Source organism: Pelodiscus sinensis, unplaced genomic scaffold, assembly GCF_049634645.1.
Source record: "Pelodiscus sinensis isolate JC-2024 unplaced genomic scaffold, ASM4963464v1 ctg43, whole genome shotgun sequence".
Lineage (NCBI taxonomy): Eukaryota > Metazoa > Chordata > Testudines > Trionychidae > Pelodiscus > Pelodiscus sinensis.
Genome location: NW_027465835.1, coordinates 209,446 through 225,153, shown reverse-complemented (window position 1 = coordinate 225,153; position 15,708 = coordinate 209,446). Strand labels below are relative to the sequence as shown.

The 15,708-nt window shown below is 49.3% G+C and overlaps 1 protein-coding gene and 1 long non-coding RNA gene across 14 annotated transcripts in view; one reads left to right on the top strand and one right to left on the bottom strand.

The window, feature by feature from the left end:
* LOC102445074 (ataxin-2-like) overlaps positions 1–15,708 on the top strand; it is a 249,598-nt gene that overhangs the window by 136,939 nt on the left and 96,951 nt on the right. For 5 of the 13 annotated variants that reach the window (XM_075914768.1, XM_075914775.1, XM_075914767.1 and 2 more), the window contains exons 10-13: positions 3,311–3,520; positions 5,971–6,153; positions 6,837–6,926; positions 12,790–12,987. In XM_075914768.1, the coding sequence (XP_075770883.1) occupies positions 3,311–3,520; positions 5,971–6,153; positions 6,837–6,926; positions 12,790–12,987 (681 nt within the window). The remainder of the gene's footprint in view (positions 1–3,310; positions 3,521–5,970; positions 6,154–6,836; positions 6,927–12,789; positions 12,988–15,708) is intronic. The other 8 variants (XM_075914774.1, XM_075914771.1, XM_075914770.1 and 5 more) reach the window with 6 other exon arrangements.
* Positions 1–15,708, bottom strand: part of LOC142823552 (uncharacterized) — a 141,727-nt gene that overhangs the window by 69,833 nt on the left and 56,186 nt on the right. The window lies entirely within an intron of this gene.

The window sequence follows — 15,708 nt, the reverse complement described above, 5'->3', positions numbered from 1 at the left end:
CGTAGCGAGGCGAGGGCAGAGGGGAACAGTTGCTCCCAGCCAGCACACTAGGGGGATGCCAGATGGGTGACAGCGGGGAGGGAACCACTTCCCCTCCCCAAAGAAGCCGGCCTGCGCTGCCTGAACAGCTGGGGCTGTGGCACCCAGTAACTTAGTTCTGCGGCCTTTCTGCGTGGTGGGGGAGGGGAGGTCAGGAGACCCGGGTCTGCGCAGCTCTGACTGTGCAGGCAGTGCTTTCTGCCCTGGGATTCCCCGCAGGAAGGCATCGTGGAAGTGAGTTTCTGGAGTGCAACAGCCCCTGCTGTTCAGGCAGCGTGCACACCAGCTGTTTGGGGAGGGGAAGTGCAGTTACACACTTCCCGGAACTCAGAGGTGTTGCAGGATTGCCAGGTACTGGTCCCAGCTGCCCCTGTCCCCTGCCCCTGTCCAGACCCCCCCCACGAGTACCCTGTCCGCTGTCCCCAGCACCCAGCCACCCACCCCAGTGCCCAGCAGGACCATGTCCCTGACCCCAGCATCCTGCCCCAGCACCGCGCCACCCAGCAGCGCCCTCTCCCCAGCCCCTGCCCCCACCAGCACATTTGGTACCACATTAGTGAGGCTTGGGGGTTTTGAAGGAGCATTTTTTTTTGTTTTTTTTGCATCTCACTTGTGTGGCCCCAACTGACTTTTCTGTGGGTCAGTGACCCTTGACTCAAAACCAGTTCCTCACCCCTCTCATAAATAAAGACAATGCTGAAATCTTTTGAGTTTGACATATTTTATTTCAAAATGAAGCCAGGCCAACAAGCCCCCAATTAGGCCAAATCCCTATCTCACTGCAGCATCATAACACTCCTGTACCCCCCACCCTGACTCCAAATCTGAGCCTCTCATACACTGGAACCCCCTGTCCTGAGCCTGTCACATCCCCAAACTCCTGCATCCCCACATCCTCAGTCTGCCACAACACTCCTGCACCATCCACACATCACAAATCTGTGTCCTGAGCCCATCATACTCCCAGCCTCCCTGCCCTGAGCCCCTGACACACCCCAGCCCAAACTCCTGCACCCTCACAGCCACAAGCCTGCGGCTTGCTCGGCTTGCTCAGCACCCCAACCTTCCACCTGAGCCCAACACTCCCGAGCCTGGAGCCCCCTCCCCGAGCCAGCATCCCCTTCTCCTGCATCCAAATTCCCTCCCAGAGCTTGTACTTCTCACCCCTTCCCACCCCCAAATCCCTCATTCCCACCCCAGAGCCCACACATCCTATCTCAACCCAGTGAGAATGTATAAGGGCCAGGGATAGCAAGTGATGGAGAGGAGGGGAACAGAGAGGATGGGGCCTCAAAGGGGTGGGGTCTTGGGATTTCATGCATTGGTGGGGTTCCCTGCTTTTTTTTATTTTTATTTTTTTTTTTGCTTGACAAACCTAGGGGTTCCTTGAAATTCTGAAAAGCTGAAAAGGGTTCCTCAGCCAAATAAAATTGGAAAACACTGGGATATAGGTTCCTTGCCTGCTTTCTTTGTGTGGGAGAGAGAAACCAGGAGCTGAGACACACAGAATGATTTAAACCCAGACAGGTCTACCATGTCCCCATGGAATTCAGGGCATGGGAGTGGACTGAACAAAGAGAAGATTAGAAGTAAGTGACAGGGAAATGTGAATCCAGTCGCGTTCAGGGTCATTTTTCTTTATTTTGTGCTTTGGTTTGAACTACTCTGTGTGATTCTGTGCCTCCCCTCCCCCTTTACCAGCTAAGCATTGTGCCAGAGGTTTTTTCCCCCCTCTGTTTTAATTTGTTTTCCTTGGTTGCTACATGTTACAGAGCAACTAAGTATGCTTTCTCAAGTTTATCTTTTGTTTTGTAATAAAAATCACTTCTTTTAAGGTGATGATTTGATTCTTGTGTCCTGGAGGGTCTGTCTGTGTGTATCTGACTGAGGGGTCAGCTACTAGAAACTGCAGCTTGTTTTTCTCTCTTCTTTTTTGCAAGCTCTTTTGGGGCAAAAGCTTGGGGTACCTCTGGGGGTGATTTCAAGTGTTCACCCCTGGCTTTAGGGATAAAAAGCACTTGATTGATGGTGGCAGCAAATCCCCCAAAATCTGTGTGTTGTGATTCTGTGGCGGGGGGGGGGGCAGGTAGTTTTTGATAACCAGCCTCTGTAGAGGCAAGGTTTTGAGCTCTTTGTGGGCTCCCATCTTCTGCACTCTGAGGGTATGTCTAGACTACAGGGTTTTGTTGACAGAAGTTTTGTCGACAGATACTGTCGACAAAGAGCGCCTAGACTCCATCCAGTTCTGTCGACAAAGCAAGCCGGTTTGTCGACATAACAGTGTGGACGCAAAGGACAGTGTAGATGGAATAATGCCTTCTATCGACAGAACTCTGTCAACAAAAGGCGTTATTCCTCATAGAATGAGGTTTACATATGTCGACAAAACTGCTGAGTTCTGTTGACGTTATGTCGACATAACTCAAAGGCAGTGTGGACGCAGGTATAGTTTTGTCGACAAAAGTCCACTTTTGTCAACAAAACCCTGTAGTCTAGACACACCCTGAGTGCCACAGTAGGGAACAACCCTGACAGTGACACTCTGGGGAGAAGACCTAGGCAATAGCTAGGTAAAGGTAAGTGATGTTTGCTACTTAAATATTTTTGCTTTAAACATTCTGATCATAACTACTGCCCAAACAGCATTATTTCTTTTAAATCTACATTTAGTGCCTGTATTGTTCATTGTATTAGTTTGCTGATTGCACATTAGTTGATGCATTCTGTTCTTAAATTTTGAAGCAGGGTTCTTTGTTTCAAAGACAAATTTTAAATAAGCCTTCTCCAGAAGTGGTAGGGGCACAAATGTCAGACTTCAGACACTGAACACTGCTGTTTTTTGTGAAGAAATACTTTCTGTAGTTGATATCGCTCGTCATTGAATTTGAAAAACAATAGCTTGCATAGTCAGTATTTTATATGTGAATCATTGTATGAGATTCTGTAGTAACCATTTATGCATCTTGTCTAGAGAAATGTGTACTAAGAAACATGTATATAAACAGGCTAACAGATTAAGCTTTAACTATTCCTCAGTAGTATTTGTAAATCCTAAATTAACCCTTTGGGGAGCTAATGAGAGATTACATTTGACCAGTCTTGAAGAGGGTGGTTATTCTACCACTTGTAGAAATGAATGAATTTGTCCCCAAAGGGTTAATTATATAAAAAATCATTTTTATCATATTTTACTTTTTTCTGTTTTACCTTTTTTACCCCCATAATTTGTCTTTAGTTTTTATACTTTCCTTCATATCATTTGTTCTGTCAGGTGTTCCCTGGCCATCGCCTTGCCCATCTCCTTCCTCTCGCCCACCTTCTCGGTACCAATCAGGTCCCAACTTTCTTCCACCTCGGGCAGCCACCCCTACAAGGCCGCCTTCCAGGCCCCCCTCACGGCCATCCAGGCCCCCGTCTCACCCCTCTGCTCATGGTTCTCCAGCTCCTGTCTCTACTGTGCCTAAACGCATGTCTGCAGAAGGTACAATACCACAATTTGTTCATGGTTTTTGTTTGTCTTTAACTCCCTTGTGAGTTTAATTACAAAATTGTTTTTCCTCTTTGTTACTTAACCTATAATTTGTGTTTTAACTTCAGTTTATCAGACTAAATAAAAAGGTTATAGAAAACTTTACAAAACAAAATATAAAGCTGTGAAATTTCTCAAGTTGGTATGAAATAAGCTCAGCTTTGTAACACCGCTCAGTGTTTTAACCTAGCAAATGGCAACACGCAGGGCCTGGCTGGTTTTTTTTTTTAGGCGGCTTTCTTAGGAATGATATTTTAAGGTCATTGTAAAAATCTAATGCATTCTGTCATGTAATACCACATAAACCAGACTCATTCCAACTGCTTACTCTCAAATCCCCAAATCCTGTTTTTGGTAAAAGTGCACTGTGAAAAGAGATTAGAATGTGTTTTTTTAAAAATGAGCCTATAGAAAATATAAACATTAATTATAATTTATATCAATGAGGCAACAATGTTGTAAACCTTTGGTAGCTAACAGTACATATAAAGGTTCACATTATTCAATCTCATAGTTGTGTGGAGAAATGTCTGAACTCTATGTATGATAGATTGATACATAGATATAGTGCGCTCCAGTATTATGGTGATGGGCACCTCCTTGAATGTGATTCTTAGTCAATCAAATCATCTAAAGAAATAGACAATACTGCATACCAGTGCATTAGCTTGAAAGTTGGTGGCCCCTCAAAATAGATATTTCAACAGACACTTCAGTAAGAGACACAGCTATCTCCCATCAGCTGTATCAATTGCTAATATGCCCCAACTTGCCTGCTTGAATCTCAAGATCCTCTTTCAAATAAGAGGGTAATAGATATACCCACAGGAATTTCCTTCATTGCTTTTGGCTATCATTGCTAGCCTTGTTGACTAAATCAAATTTGAGAATCCAGCATGCAAGTTCCACTGTTTTTAGCTGCTCTGATTCAACAAGTGTGGAATGAAGCATGTTTGAGACTTCAGGTTTCAATACTCCTCCAGCCAAGCTATAGTAGACTAGTTTGTTTAGCTCAGGTCACAGTAAGCAATATTAAAATGCACAATTCTTGAATTTAAAATTTCTTAGGAACTAAATTGGTGCTGCAAAACTTGAACCAAAAAAAAAAGAGAGGAGAGGCTAATGAAGCTTGTAACTAGATACCAAGATGATAGGCAAGTTACGATACCTAGATTGATTGCACCAGTAATATTCCCCTATGTGTCCAATTGCCCTGAACCCATGGAACCCCAGTTATGCTCAATGCCTGTTTAACTTGCTTGACTTGATTGCCCTACTAGTGCTTGCTTGACTTGGAGCCAATTGTAAAAATAGCTACATTAAAGAATGAGAGATTAGGTTGTGATGGGGTGCAGTCATGACATCTTGGGGCTGCTTCCTGGTGTGCTGACAAAGCCATTGACACCACCTTGCTCTCTGGGGCTTCTCACCACCCTGTCCTGCTGGGCCAGATCTCCTGGTCTCCCCCAGCCAAGGCACAGAGCAATACAGACACTGAAACTCTTGAGGCCTGAGGAGAGTGCAGTTTAGGTCCCAGCTTCCTGGGATACCACTCCCCAAGTGGGATCAAACCCCAAATGAATTGTTTAGGTAAGCCCCCTTTAACAATGACAGGAGAATATACACACTGATTGCTCCCCCAAGCAACAATTATTTATACTAGGTTTGATAGTAAATAAAAGTGATTTTATTGAGTTCAAACAGTAGGATTTAGGTGGTTGCAAGTGAAAACAGGCAGAGCCAAGTGAATTACAAATTTGAAATAACAGAAAACGCATAGCTAGTTCTAACACCCTAAAGCTTATTGCAAACTTACCCTAAAACTGTTCTTATTTCAGCTAAACCTCCAAGGCAGGGAAGATCTTTTTCCCCTGCAGTCTCTGGTTATCCTCTTGGGTGTGTCCTGCCAGCCAAAGACCAAGAGCCTGAAAACTTTGCATCCTAAATAGCCTTCCTTTTGGGCGGGAATTCTTTGTTTCCACATTCTTCCCTTCCATGGAAAATTACCTGGTCAGACCCTACCAGTTTGGGAGGTCACATGCCTTCCTAAGACCAACCACTGCTTAGACTTATAGGACAAAGGGGGCTGTTTACAGGTGAACAGGTGATCACTCAGACATTGAGGGAAAGACCCTTGATGGTTTTCATTTCCACATTTAAAACCATAAATCATTCCATTCTCCATATATCTAACTTTACACACAAGAACAATACATTCACCAAAATAACACATACAGATCCAGCAGATTGTGACGTTAAAATTGATCGGTTACATGAGGTATTTTGTCCAAAGCATCTTCGAGGTATGCATATTTGTATCTATAAGACAATGTCATAAAGCAATTGTGGGGGTAAAACTGTCACACAGGTATTCATAGTGTGGGGTGTGTTCTTCTTCCCAGGGCCACCACGGATGTCTCCTAAGGCACAACGGCACCCTCGAGGTCACAGAGTCTCTACTGGTAGGGGTACAATTTCAAGTGGCTTAGAATTTGTATCTCATAATGTACCAGGGGAAGCATCTACTTCTACAGTGGCACGAGGCAGCCCATCAGGTGGGACGTGGTCATCAGTTGTCAGTGGGGGTAGGTATAGCATGGCTTATTGCAGATTGCTTTCAGGGATATTTTTAGAATATTAATCTTAAACTTCCAGACAGTTCAGTCTTTGAATAAACATCAGTTCTGCTAAATGATTGTAATATTGCCTTAATGGAACTTTTTTTGCCTTTGTAGTTAAGTGTTTGCTGCAATTAAACATAATTTAATGGAAGGAAAATGCCTAGGAGTTGGTGAAAGGAAGTATAATCTTAAAGCTATTGGAAGAGGCGAGTAATGGGGTATTCCCCACTCATACAGCTGTACCTCAATAGCTCCTCTGACTGAATTCATGTGCAGTTGTATATGAACAAGGACCTTGGGTAGAGAGGAGAGTGAGAGTGATAGGCCAAGAAAAGTTGGAATTAAATTTAATGTGAAGCCTTTTTATAAGAAAATTCAAAATTACATGTTTCTCTTAAAACTGTTCTAGGTTTTAAATGGTTCCCTTTCCATTCTTCTAAATCTGGGCTATTAACATGAAAACAGGTTTTATTTTTTAGTCTTTTTTTCTTTTGCCTCACTTGAAGTTGTAATCTTCTGGCATCACAGTTATTTGCTTTCAGGATGATCAGTGATCAGATTGCAATTTATGGCGAGGAATAGGCAGGAGGAGCAGATGGTCCCCTATAGAATATTTATTCTGTTCACATATATTTCTCCTTATGTAGCAGGTTCAACTCACTTTCTGCACAGCTCTTCCCTCAGGGTGGCTTTTGGGGAAGTAACTGGCTGCTGCGATGCCAACGTGCTCCCTTTAGGTGAGGTGTTCTCTTCAGGGCACTGCCCTCCGGCAGTGACCACTCTGATCTTGGTCTGCGCCCCCTTCTGGGGGTGGGGGGAGTGGGAGTCATTGTTCTTCCTCCACTCCTCCTCCAGGGTCCTCCCTACTCCCCAGGACCCCCAGTTCTTCTCCTATTCTGCCTGCCCGGTTGCCTCCTGCAACCCTGCCTTGCGGACTTATGGCCTGGGGCTTCCCTGGCTCAAACTCCCACAGCCAACCACAGCTGCCTCCTTGCGAACCACGGTTGCCTCCTTGAAGCCTGGCCTTTTAGGGCTGCCTCCTTGTGAGCCCTGCCCTCCATAACTGCCTCCTTGCAGCCCTGGGCCTCAGGCCGGGTAGCCTGGGTTTGCCAGGCCGAAGCCTCTCTCATGGCAGGCAGGCAGGTCTGGTCTCTCTTCTCCTTCCAGGAGTTGCTCTATATGGCCTCCAGCTGGGCCCTCGTTAGCTGCCTCAGCTGGGCTTCCTCCTGACTCCAGGTCTCAGCCCCTTAAAGGGCCAGTACAGGGCAATGCCCTGCCACACTTACTTATATATGAGCCACCCCTGAAGTTCTATAACGATCTGTGTCAGTGGAATACTTCAATTCTCCAGTAGGCATCCATCTCTAAAGAGGAGCATGTAAAGCAGTGGTGGGCAATCAGGGGCCCGTGAGCTGCATGCAGCCTATTGGAGTTCTTTTTTTCTTTACTGTTGCCCACACGCAGGCTAGGGATGTAAGTGACTAGTTGACTATCTGATAAGCATATGCGGGGTGGGGCAGGAGCGCAGCAGGAAACTGGCGGTGCTTCTACCTTTGAAATGTAGCAAGAGCCCCACTTTTGCTACATTTCAAAAGAAGCAGCGCCGCAGGAGCAGGGCGGCAGCAGAGGACTCAAGCAGGCATGGCGCTTCCACCTTTGAAATGTATCAAGAGCTGGTAGGGCTCTTGCTACATTTCAAAGGCAGAGGTGCCCTTATTGACAAATTGAATAGTCAATGTAAATTGCATTGACTATTTGATTAGTTTTTTAAATTTAACATCCTTAATGTAGGCGTGTCAGATTCCACTGGTTTTCATTCCTGTAGCTTCTTTCCTACCATATTCCTAAAGTGACACACATGCAAAGCAAGGGCACGTAAAGTGAGGTGCGTGCTGATTACACACAACATTGACTGAGAGAGCGGTGTGCACCCTCTGCATCCAATCAAAGCACTGCAGCGGTTCAGTCGGCACACCCCGCAAATTGTTCTAGGAATGCAAGCGCAGTTAGCAAAATGACTCTATTCCAGGAGACTGCTGTGGTTGCGATGGCCCACTGAGATGAAGGAAGGCCACTCATACGGCCAATTCACTAGCATAGGTTGCCCATTGCTGCTGTAAAGCAAGTCAAGTACAAGATACTTATATCCTTCAGTCATTTTTTTTAAAAAGATGTTTTACTTTTTTATAAAGGGCTACCTCTTTTGCTGTGCCTGAAACTGTTAATCTGAGCTCTTGTGGTTTGGCCAATTGGGATTGCAGCTTTGTTGTAGGGCTGCAAGGCAGTGATTGAGGGTCTATCTGCAGATAAATGCTACATGTAATCTGAAATACATTTCTTAGTTCTTTACAATATATCTGAAAGGTGGTGTGTATTGGGTTGTTGCAGTGATAGATCTTGTTGTTATAGTAGTTTTGGGTGGTTCTAGCTAGTTCTGTGTTATGGAATAAAATGGAAACTTGCAACTCTCTGTGGGTATGTCTACACAGCGAAATTATTTCGAAATAACTTTACTAACGTCTACACAGCCAAACCGCTATTTCGAAATCAATTTGAAATAGCAGAGCGCTTATTTCGAATTTGATAAACCTCATTCCACGAGGAGTAACGCCAAATTCGAAATAGCTATTTCGAAATAAGTGCTGTGTAGACACTTATTTTGAAATAGGGGGCCTCCAGCCTTCCCAGGGAGCCCTGGTGGCCACTCCAGACTCAACCAGGAACACTCCTCTCCCTCCCCCCTCCCCAGAGCCCTTAAAGGGGTTGACTCTGGCCATAGTGCCTGTGCCAGCTCCAAGCCTGCCAGCCCAGAGCCAGCAGTGGCCACCGGGGCCCCTGACCCAGTGGCCCCTAACCATGAGCCAGCAAGCCACTGGCAGCCAGCCCTCCACCACTCCCAGGAGCCTGCCAGGGCCCAGAGAAGGCGGGCACCTTCCCAGTCCAAGGTGGAGATCATGGACCTTATTCAGGTTTTGGGGGGGGGGGATACCCACAACGTCCATGATCTCCGCACTAGACGGAGGAACGCGGTCGTTTATGGCAGGATAGCTGCCAGCCTGGCCACCAAAGGCCACATGCGAACCCAGGAGCAGGTTTGCATGACAATCAAGTTGGTCCGGCGAGACCCCCAACCTTGAGCCCTGAGCTTCTTCTTCCCCTTCCTTCCCCCTTCCACCTCCCTCCTCCCAGGTTTCCCCCTCCCCTCTCCCGCCTCCTTTCCCCAGTCTCACCAGAGTTTCATTCCCCCCCCCCCCCCCCCCCGTTTTGTTAAATAGAGTTTGTGTTCATGAAAATTTGTGTTTTATTTGACATCAGGAAGGGGGGCTAGGGAGGGGTCAGTGGAAGGACGTGAGGGAGGAATGAGGCACAAGCCCCCAGTGGGGCAGACCAGGGAGGCTCTTAGTGCTCCTCAGGGTGGAAGCTCTCCCGCAGGGCCTCTTGGATACTGACAGCCCCCTGATGGACCTCCTGGATGGCAGCCTGCAGAAAGTGCAGCCAGGCTCGCAGCAACGCGTCCATGAGAAGCACCAGAGTGCCCGGGGCAGCTCGGGCTTCATGTTGCAGAGTGCTGTGGTGTCCCAAGTGAGGGCAAACCGAGCACACAGAAACAAAATGCTTTGCTGTCCCTTATCAAAGTAGGCAAGCAAGCAGGGAAAGCGGAGAACCGGCTGTCCAGGCAGGGTCCCTTTAAGCACCGACCTCAGATAGCATCAGACAGCAGCCACACAAAGTAACTCCTGACCTGATGCCCTACTGGACCTGGTTCCGGCCGGCCTTAAATGCGATTTAGCATCCACTCAGTGTGGATGCATTTTGTGTGTAGATGCATTTTGTGTGTAGATGCATTATTTTGAAATAACTTATTTCGAATTAAGTATTTCAAAATAACGCTGTAGTGTAGACATACCCTGTGTTTCAAGCGATTTCTTCCTAAATTCTGTAACTCTGAACTATATAACTGGGGGTACGTCTACACTACAGCGCTAATTCGAACTAACTTAGTTTGAATTAGTTAATTCGAACTAAGATAATTCGAACTAACGCGTCTAGAACTAAAAACTAGTTCGAATTAGCATTTTGCTAATTCGAACTAGCATGTCCACATTAAGTGGACCCTGAACCGGGCTTAAGGATGGCCGGAAGCAGTGCCGGCAGGGCATCAGAGGAGGACTTAGAGCGTGGAGCTGCTGTCTCAGGCTAGCCGAGGGCTGTGCTTAAAGGGTCCCGACCCCCACCCCGGACAGACAGTTCTCAGGGGTGCCCCGCTTGCAAAGCAGTCCTGGCTTGGAGTGCCTGGAGTACCCACACTGGGCACATCACACCACTCAGCCATCAGCCCGGCTGCACTTGCTGCAGGCTGCCATCTGGGGAGAGGGGGCAATTGGGGGGCTGCAGGAGAGCTTCCACCCCCAGAAGCCCGCAGAGCCAGCCCAGTCCTCCCCATCGGGGACTCGTACCCCATTCCTCCCTCACCTCCTTCCACTTACCCTTCCCTAGCCCCTTTTCTTGATGTACAAAATAAAGGACAATTGTGTTCAAAAATGGAATCTGTCTTTATTGAACAAAACTGGGGGAGACTGGGAAAAGGAGGTGGGAGAGGGGAAGAGAGAGGCTGGGAGAGGGGAGGGCAACTACAATGATCAGGGGTTTGGAACAGGTCTCATATGAAGAGAGGCTAAAGAGACTGGGACTTTTCAGCTTAGAAAAGAGGAGACGGAGGGGGGACAGGATAGAGGTCTCTAAAAGCATGAGTGGGGTGGAGAGGGTGCATACAGAAAAGTTCTTCATTAGTTCCCATAAAGAAGGACTAGAGGACACCAAAGGAAAGGAATGGGTAGCAGGCTTCAAACTAGTAACAAAGTTGTTCTTCACAAAGCAAAGAGTCAACCTGTGGAACTCCTTGCTGCAGGAGGCTGTGAAGGCTAGAACTAGAACAGAGTTTAAAGGGAAGTGAGATCAAGTCATGGAGGCTGGGTCCATGGAGTGGTATTAGCCAGGGGGTAGGAGTGGTGTCCCTGCCCAAGGTTTGTGGAAGGCTGGAGAGGGATGGCACGAGACAAATGGCTGTATTGTTGAACAGCAGGAGGCAAACCACAAGAAGCTCTTATGTGGCAAAATGGAAGAGATTTGTGGTTTGGTGTGACGAAATTGACATTCAACCACATTCTGCACCAATGCATATGATCCTTGATTATATTCTATCTGTGCGTCAGTCGGGTCTCTCGATGTCTACCCTATGGGTTCACCTCTCTGCAATTACCGCCTTCCATTCCACCATCGGAGGTCATTCAGTATTTACTCACCCTATGACAAAAAGACTGCTTAAGGGGATAGCTAATCTTAAACCCCCGTGAAGGCCCATTCCTCCTTCTTGGAACTTGGATCTTGTACTTGATGCATTAATGTACCTGCCTTTTGAGTCTCTAGCCACCACTTCATTACCAATGCTCAATAGCAAGGTGGTGTTCTTGTTAGCCATTCAAAAGTGTCTGGGCACCTTACTAGCCTACAGAAACACACCTCATGCTACAACCAAAACGCCCCCAACTTTTCTAATGATGGAATGTCAGCTGCACATTTGCTTTGATCTGCTGAAACCTTCTGAACCACAACAAATTATGCAACATCAACAGCAAGGTCAAGTCATCAGGCGTGCATCCAGAGCAAAAGACCGAACCTTTAGTCCTGGACAGACGGTTTTGGCTCTGAACTATGCTTCTGGAGCTAAATGGGTCCCTGCCACTGTCATTGCTCAAACAAGATCTGTTTCCTATGCTGTTCAGACTGCAGGGGATCTCATCTGGTGGTAGAATGTAGAACACTTGTTGCCAGGTTCTGCCTGCCCTCAAGACACATCTCCAGTTGAGTTGCCTGACCTCACCACTGCTGGTGAGCTACCGTGTCAAGAATCACGTGTTCCTGACTCTCCTTCTCCCTCACCACCTGCAGCAAACATAAACCCCCCTCCCTGAGCAGGCTGATCCAACAGCCTCACCTGTTTGTGCTTTGAGTTCCCAGCCCATTGTCAGGCCCTCACCCATAACACCTTTGAGTGCAAGAACACCAGATGTCCACCATAATCCACCTAGAGAAAGGTGGCTTCCTCAACAGCTGGACCTTTAGTTAAGGTTAACCCATGGTTGTGGGGCAAAATAATCCCTGGGGTTCGCTGGGAACTGAGGCAGTCTACCCTCCTTCCATAGTTTAGTGTTTGTTTTATTAAAGGGATGTTCTTATTAATGGGGGAGGAATATGTATTGGGTTGTTGTAATGATAGTTCTTGTTATAGTAACTGAGTTAGGTTATTAGGGGTCAGCCCAGCCCATATTGGGTGGTTCTAGCTAGTTGTGTTATGGAATAAAATGGAAACTTGCAACTGCTGCAGCTCGCTGTGTTTCAGGTGATTTCTTCCTAAATTCTGTAACTCCAAATGATATAACAAAAGGTTAACAGGGTGTCAGTAATTGTATTCTGTTGTGCTAACTATTTTAAAAGCATGCTCTTAGGCTTCTTTCTTTTTTGGGGGGGGGGGGGGGGGGGGAGCACTTAACCGCTGTAGGGACTCAGCAATCCTGTAATTATTGTTTCTATTTATTCTAGTTTCAAGATTATCTCCTAGAACACACAGGCCTAGGTCGCCAAGACAGAGTAATGTTGCAAGTAATCCAACTGGACCAGCTCTGTTCTCTCCACAACCTGGTACTATTCCTACTGAATCAGTTGCCATGGCTGTTGCAGCTGCATCTCCCACACCTGCCAGTCCTGCATCCAATAGAGCAGTTACCCCATCTAGTGAAGGTAAATTGTCCTGAAATTATTAAGTTTTAGTCTTAAGTGAAGGGAAAGGATATACTGACCTAAACACTACACTACATTTTATTTTTCTTCTGTTTTGTGAATTTGATTGCATTGTGTTCCACTGCATATAGTCAGTTTCATGATACTGGAGTGCTGAGATGGGTCTTACACAACAACACTGCTGGAAAAAGTTTGATAGACTAAAGCTATGTCTATACTACAGAGCCTGTGATGACAGCCTCGCTGTAGATGCAGTATAAACATTTCTTACGTCAGTTTTTCTGTTGGTGTAGGAACATCACCTCTGGATAAAGTCAGCACGTGTCAGCAGAAGCACTCTTTTGGCTGCTGTGACAGCCACTGAGTTTAAGTAGGAGCTCTATGTCTACACTGGCAGGTTCTTGCACAAGAACCCGCAGAGCGTCCACACTGCCCACCTGCTCTTGCGCAAGAAGATTTACAGTATGGTGTCGGAAGACAGGGCTTCTTGTGCAAGAGCTACGCTCTTTTCTAACAAGTGTAAGCCCTCTTGCGCAAAAGGGCAGTGTGGACATGCGGCAGGGGCTTCTTGCGCAAGAACTGGCCACCGGGGAAAAAAACACAGGTGGCCTCTCTGACACTCCGTACAGGCAATCAAAACTCGCTGGTTCCTCCTAGCTGGCTGCCCCTTAAAGGCATAGGCACCCTGCGGAGCTGTGAGGCAGATGCACCCTGGACAGCAGCCAGAGCGAGTCATGGTAGCTGCCCAGCCAGCATGACAGCCCACAGGCCCCACCCAGGAGCCACCCCCCAGCATCCAGCAGGACCAGAGGGGCACCAAGCGGTGGGCCCCATGCTGGGGCACCACTGAAGTCAAGGCCCTCCTGGACCTCTGGGGCCAGAAGTCCTGGAGGCAAAATCTGGAGATCTTCTCCAAGATGGCCCAGGTGCTGGCCGCACAAGGACACCCAGCCCGGACCCTGGAACAGGTCCAGGCCAAGGTGAAAGACCTACGGCTCGCCTAAGTGCAGGCTAGTGAGTGCGGGGGGGGGGGGGGGCTGGAGCCACCTCCTGCCCCCATTACCAACCCCTGCACAGCATCCTGGGGGATACCGGGGCCGAGGCCCTGCAGGCACGGGTCAACTCGGTGGTGGCCACCCTGGTGGTCCGGCTGCCAGAACTGGAGGAGGAGGAGGGTGACTGGTCCACCAAGGAGGAGGCGGCGGCGGACGACAGCAACCAGACCCCACCGGCCCTGCCCAGCAGCCAGGACATCTCCTGGGCCGCCTCGGAGGCTGGCGAGGGATCCTCCAGTAAGTGTCGCGGCTGCCACTCACAAGTGTGCAGCGGGTCCACGGGGTGGGGGAGAGGGAGTGGCACATGGCTCTGCCTGGCCATGCACCATGCAGCGGCACACAGCATGTGCAACCTTGTGCGGCCAGACCAAGTGGCACATGGATGCGGCAGGCACCCTAGCACACACCAAGGACCCTAGGGGGTCACGCACACCCAGCCCGCGGGGGGGGGGGGGGGGTGTCCGGCCAGGAGTAGCCCAGCCGCAAGGGCGCAGCCCTGACCCCACACAGCCTGAAGGTTGCCTCACACAGCATGCATCCACAGCTGCCCATGGGACACAGCAGCTGCCCCAGGGGAAGGCACAATGCGCCCCCCACACACACCCGTGGCCCCCGGGCCATCTCTGGCCCCCCCGCTGCCCCCAGGGGAATCCCCCCATGCCAACCATACCTGTCCCCAGGCATTGTGGCACATGAGGCGCTGGGAGGAGGGTACGGGGCACCCGGAACACCATGGGGCAGGGCTTACTGATCGCCTCGCTGTCGTCTGCTTCCCCCGCAGCGGGACCCCCTGCCAGCGAGGGACCCTCCAGCCCCGTCCTGCCAGCGCTGAGGAGCCAGGGCTTGTCGCAGCACTCCCAGGACCGCCACCACCTGCTCCGCCGCCATGTCTGCGCAATTGAGCGCTCACTCTCTGCTAAGATCTGCGCAGACGAAGCATGATGGGAACGGGTGTGAGGCCAGTACCTGGAGTGCTGTGACCACGTGTGCGCCCTCCTGGGTACTATCGCGGAGCGCACGGGCCCTGCACCGCAGCACAGTGCGGCCGGGCCCCCCGCTGCCCTCCCTGCCGTGCCCAGCCCTCTCCCCACTTCTGCCTGTGCCCATGCCCCTGCCCCCTCCCCTCCCGCAGCCCCCTGACCTCGGCACCTCTTGGTGTAGCCCACCCCAACCTGGCACGAGAGGCACCAGGGCCCCTCCAGTCGTGGCAGTGGGAGAGGCCACCTCTCCCACCCATGAGGCCCTCCCTGTTAGGAGCCCCCCTTCTCCCAGTTAAGAGCCCACCCTGTCCTCTTCCCCTTGTAAATAAACCTGCGTTACATGTTAACTGAGTGCATGATATTTATTGGGGGGGTGGGGGGAAGGGGTGGTGATGGGAGCAGGAAGTGGGGGCACAGGGGGCGCCCCCTGTTTATGGGTGTAGGCGTGGCCTACTGTGGGGCCTGGTTGAGCAGCACCCGGAGGGCTTCCCGGATCCACACCCCGTCGCGGTTGGCCTGCCAGGTGGCAGCCATCCGAGGCTGCTGGTAGGCTTGGCCCTCGCCTGCCATCCACCCCGGGAGGAAGGCTTTCCCCTTCCCCTCGATTATGTTGTGGAGGATACAGCATGCCACGATGATCTCTGGGACGTGCTGCACCCCCGTGTCCAGGCAGGTCAGGAGGTACC